At 33.1% G+C, this 6,000-nt stretch overlaps 1 protein-coding gene across 7 annotated transcripts in view; it reads left to right on the plus strand.

Moving 5' to 3' along the window:
• LOC136037045 (zinc finger protein 184-like) overlaps nt 1-5,423 on the plus strand; it is a 52,599-nt gene extending 47,176 nt beyond the window's left edge. For all 7 annotated transcript variants that reach the window (XM_065719463.1, XM_065719465.1, XM_065719466.1 and 4 more), the window contains 2 exons: nt 517-669; nt 3,912-5,423. In XM_065719463.1, coding sequence (XP_065575535.1) covers nt 517-669; nt 3,912-4,756 — 998 coding nt within the window. In that variant the 3' untranslated portion in view covers nt 4,757-5,423. The remainder of the gene's footprint in view (nt 1-516; nt 670-3,911) is intronic.
• The last annotated feature ends 577 nt before the right edge of the window (nt 5,424-6,000 follow it).

Here is a 6,000-nt window from a genome sequence, read left to right on the forward strand (position 1 = left end):
TTAAGTTGAAAAAGATTATCCTACAGATGGGGCTTTAAGAGATTATGCTCTTCACGCTAAATTTTGTCTCTTTAGTTTACTCTTTGGTGGGCAACAAATATATCCAGTAGTTGCAAGTGTTTATTTACTGAATGAAGAGAGAGAGAGAGAGAGAGAGGAGAGAGAGAGAGGAGAGAGAGAGAGAGAGAGAGGAGAGAGAGAGAGGAGAGAGAGAGAGAGAGAGAGAGAGAGAGAGAGAGAGAGAGAGAGAGAGAGAGAGAGAGAGAGAGAGAGAGAGAGAGAGAGAGAGAAGAGAGAAAGAGAGAGAGAGAGAGAAGGGGGGGGGGAGAAGTAACGACCTAAAAGGGGAAATGTAAGGAACTGTGTGAAGACTTAAATATCTGAAGACAGTGGGGGCGTGTATTGATCCAAAGTTCTTTTGGTCACATGTCTGAATTGTGGTTATAAGAGATAACTGTTTATACGATTTATTTTTTTGAACTTTTATAATTATATTTATGTATTTTGTTGTTTCAGGTATACAAGATGGGCTGCCAGCTAACAACAATTTAACTTTTAGTAGTACAAATCCTACTATGTCATTTAAACAAAAAGATATTCCCGAAGCCATTTCTGTTTGTTTTGGCACACATATTAAGAGAGAGCCCGAATCACCTGATATGTGCGAAGGTATGTTTTTTTGGCGTAGAGGCTGTCAAGATAATCAAACAATCGAGAAACTGTCTATGATAATACCTATTTTTTCGCGTGTATCTTTTCCTTATTTTTCAGAGGTGACAAGCATGAAGAATTTACAATAATTTAAAGGAGTCGAAAACTTTTCATCCATCTTCAGGCCTTTGTGCAAAACAATGAACAACAAATTTCTAAAATGTGCAATTAGTTATATATATATATTTATATATATATATATATATATATATATATATATATATATATATATATATATATATATATATATATATATATATATGTATATATAATTAAAATAAGTGTTTATTATCTAATAAAATAAAAGTGAAATATTTAATTAAGTGTGATAACGTAATTAGCACATTTATTTAACTATATTTTACATATTCCTGAAAAACCATCATTTTACATGATTTAGTAGCTATGAGCAATTAAAAACCAGCAATATAGTATTGATGGTGTAGGAAGATTTATCACATGTACTCAGGACCGACAAAATAGACCTACTGACAAGAAAAACTGTCAAAGTAAAAGTAACCCTAATTTCTGGGGTTACTTCTACCATACTATTTTTTCTACCCCATCTATTCTTACTGGAGATTGTCTTTACTTTTCTGGCGAGGGAGAGATTCTCATTCTTGAAAATTCTTTTCCTCTTCTAGATTATCATCCGTATAGACATTCATATCTTGATCCAAATATGACGACCTATGAAACTATGACTATTGAAATTTCTAAAAACACAAAACAAATCGGGAGCAAATTTTCTTTAAGCGAATATAAACCAAACCGAAATTAAACCTACGTTTCTGATAGAATAACTGCTAGAATATGGGAGTATATAAACTGAAAAAAATATAACCCACTTTTCAAGTGGTAAATATACTCTGAACCACATTATGGTAACCGATTTACTTTTAAAACACACACTACGCTTTATTTTAACCCAATTCTAACGTAATAATATTGCTACCCATAATTCCTACCGTTACAAGACTTATTGCGGTGTCTACCGTAATACCGACATCTCGAAACTCATATGTTACTATTTAACCATGGTTTTATTAGAGATATCAAATTCCAATCCTTTACTGCAGTGGTTCTCAAACTGTTACTCGCGACTCACCAGTGGGTCGCGAGCGAATATTGAGCGGGTCGCGAATATTGAGCGGGTCGTGTTACCAATATATGAAAGACTTGAAATAAGATACACAAATTAAATAATTTGTTTTATTACTTACACAACTACGCCTGCAAGTTTTTTTTTACCTTATTTCAATGGAAAGAATGCATTTTGTTTCCGATTTTTCTTCATTGCAATTTCAGCATCAATTTCAATTTTAGTTGCTTTTTATCGTAGTGAGTTTGAAATGTCCAGTTTATACCTGTTCTTAGTTTCAATGTAAACCATAGCCGAAAATCCGGCCTCACATAGATATGAGCTAGTAAAGAGGGTTGGGGGGAATTTTATAGCCTCATCACACAGGCAAAAATAGTTATCAGCAACTGAGAGCCAGAATTTCGATAATTGTTTACAATTATAACTATTTTCCAGTGATGAATTTACGATTAAAACTATTTTCCAGTGATGAATTTACGATTGAAACTATTTTCCAATGATGAATTTACGATTAAAACTATTTTCCAGTGGTGTATCTTCTGATAAATCGATTAGTTTGAATCGATACTAGCTTGAATCGATACCGATAAATCGATACTAGTGGAGTATCTTCTGATAAATAGATTAGTTTTTCACTTGTTTATAATTTCTTAAATACCTATCTATAATTTATCTTAAATATCTTAAATACCTATCTATATTACCTATCTATTATTCCTTCAATACCTGTGAAATCAATCATTTTGCTTTCTGTTCAACTCTCTAAATAGCAATTGACGGTATTACGGGCGAGGGGTTATTTGAAAATCTCCATTTAGTATAATACGCTCTATTTGTTAAAAAATAGCCAAATTAGCGAATGCCTTTCTTTGAGTAACTCTTGACAAATATAAGTAGTACAGTCGGTTTTTTTTATAACCTTTCACCTGGAGTGCTGAATGAAACTAAAATAATGTCAAATATTTAAATTTGTTTAAGACAGCTAGTTTCTTGCATTGAGGTAAAAATTAAAAATATCATTTTTAAGGAGTCCCAAAGATCCTTTTATGGTTTCAACAGGGATGTCTCGGGATTTTAAGTCCCAAAAATAGTTTATGTTATATAATATTATATTATATTTATATATATATTTATATTTATAATATAATATTTATAGTTTATGTTATGTTTGACTTTGCTTAACCAAGTAGTGTACTAGACAATTCTTTTTCAAAATTGCTTCTGTCCGGTTTTTCTAGCGTTCGAGTCTAAACAAAATTAAAGGGGAATGTATCACTTATTGCACTATTAAAGCTATTAAAGTCCGCTATTAAAGCACAATGAAAATAAAGTATATGCTATTTCCCTGAATGCCTTGTTACAAGAGAATAGGCTATAGCGAAAATTATGAGTTTCGCTATAACCTTCTTTGCAATTGCTATATGATGCGTATTATTATGTCACACTTTGTGACGTGTCGACCATGAAAAGTGACAAGTTGATCGCTTGGAAGATATTTGCCCTGAAATTGCTGATGTATCGGAATATTAGGATATGGTTATACAAGGAAAGGAATGCTGAATACCCCTTCCCCCACCAAATCAAAAGTATTTCGGAAATCAAAAGGGATTAGATAAGGAATTCTTTTAACAGTAATTTAAATGTATTTCATGTCTTGAAATTATCATGTAGCATTGTCTTTATTTGTAAAGGAGACATTTCGAACATCAAAAGCAGGTTTTAATCCTATATGTTCTTGTATTTGTTTTTATTCCTAAATTCTAGGTATCATTAAATATCTAAATGTCGACGTTTCAGATGACTGTTGAATCTTCTGAAATTTTCATGAAGTTTTTACTCGAAGGCACATCGGGAACTGCAGACATAACTGTTAAATCAATAAGTCTAAGATTTTTTTTTTACATGGGAAGCCAGAGGATTAAATCAATATATCTATGCCAACGTTTTTATTCCCCCATATTTTCAACTTTACTTTTAAAATTATTTGAGGAAGGGGTCTGTTCGTTTGTCTGGAATGAGCTCAGGTGCGACATTGTACTTGCAATCATTATATTACGCTAATAACTTTATTTGTCAAAATCCTCTATTTTAATTTCAGATGTAGAAAATGCTGCGTCATCTTTCACTCACCAACCCTTGGAAAACTGTGAAGGGCCGTGGGGAATCAATTTACCCAGTACATTTACAAAACCACAACCTAGCATGGATAGTGACCTACAAGATCATCAATCTTGTAGGAAAAATAGTTCAGTTATTATGTGCATAAAAAAAGAAACCGATGTGGAAATTAAAAATTTTATTTGTGAGCGCATTAAGTTGGAAACATCTTCATCCATAAAATGCTCCGACAGCTCGGAAGAACTACCCTACGAATGCGAGGAATGCAAGATTAGTTTCGCTCAGAAGTCAGAGCTGGCTCGTCACAATATAATTCATGACGGAAAAGCTCACGATTCTGAGAGACTTTACAGGTGTTATACTTTTACACTTCCGTCCAATCCATTGAATAGTCAAACTACTGTGAAACCGTATAGATGCCCTAAATGTGGTCGATTGTTTACTACAGAAAAAAACATGCTTGTTCACATGTTAATACACAACGGTGATAATTACAAATGTGATTCTTGCGACAAAGCTTTTTCTTTTCTTGCCCACTTAAGAAAACATATAAAGAAAAACCATACTGATGTAAAATCTTTTCATTGTAAAATATGTAACAATTCCTATGCTCATCCTAAAACTTTGGATACTCACATGAGGGTCCATACTGGTGAAAAACCATACCGTTGTCAATTCTGCGAGAAGACCTTTTCTCAACGGACATCGTTGAAATGCCATACACGGACACATACTGGCGAGAGACCATATACGTGTGATGTATGTCAAAAAGCCTTTACTTCCCTTTCGAATGTAAAAAGGCACGTGAAAACACACAGTAAGTGAAAGATGTACGGTTGTTAACTATACTCCAAAAATTTTTCTTGAATAGTTTTTGTTTGCGAGAATCTCATTGGCCATCAGTAATGTACAGATCTCAATTCTTGTCATATATTAGCCGCAAATAAATTTGAGAGAGATCATGTCTGTAATGTATAAGAAAAACCCTTTGGTTTCTTCTTAATGTAAAAAAGCTATTACAAACATCCAGTAGAAAGAATAAAGTGATTGAGTTTCTTCAAAGACTTTTGCAAAGAAGTATTTCTGGAAATTGATATCAGAAACTGTCCTTGTATTGTCACAAAGGAATTTATACTGCCAAGAGACCTTCTATGTTTGACAATGCCAGAGCATTAAGATGTGAAGTTCTTAGCGTCATTCAGATCTGTATCTGATTCGGAAACTAGTATTTTAGCAGTCCGATTTCTAATGACCTTACGAACTTATTCGAAATTCCCAGTTGTTTAGCCTGGTTTTAATTATGATTTTTCTGTGAAGTCATTCCTATAACAAAGACCTACATCTAAAGTTCCTTAGTTTAGGCTTATTTGTGTTCTATTTGGTTTCGTTAAGGACTCGGCTAAAGATTTTTTTGCCAGTACCTCTGAATACCCACGGTTTAGCGAGGGCTTCTGAGAGTTTTTTTTTTGTAAAAAAAAAAACAACAACAAAACTATCGATTATTCCTAGCCAGTATTTTTTCGCATTTCAGCTCTTTTTGTTCTTTTTTTTATTTAAAGCATTAACATGCGTAATTGATCAGTAAATATCTTTGGAACAGTATTTAGGAAAAATGTATTTCTTTTAGCTATTATTACGACACAACAGAAGTTTTCTCGTTGCTGCAATACCCATCAACCCGGTTTTCACATAAAATATAGCATTGTCACTTTTATGCCTAAAGGTCCTATCTGACAGTTTTCACACTTGTAAGATGATTGCCTAAAATTGTTTGCTGAGCTATTGGCAAAGGAAGCATCAACAGGGCTCAAACACACTTTCAACATTTTGATTTAGATCAGAAAAAACTGAAGAAGAAAAAACGAGGATATTTCCAGCCAGTGAAAGAAGAAAATGTAATGCAAATATTTCGCCCGCTCAGCCGAAGTGTAAAGTTAGAAGAATGATAAAAGGTCGTAAAAACAAAATCACCAAAAGCAAGCCATAAAAAACAACCCCTAAAATAAATAGAATCCAGCCAGTAATTTCACTGGCTAGAAAAATCCTCGTTTTTTCTTCTTTAGTTTTTT

The sequence above is a fragment of the Artemia franciscana genome, chromosome 16 (genome assembly GCF_032884065.1).
Source record: "Artemia franciscana chromosome 16, ASM3288406v1, whole genome shotgun sequence".
NCBI lineage: Eukaryota > Metazoa > Arthropoda > Branchiopoda > Anostraca > Artemiidae > Artemia > Artemia franciscana.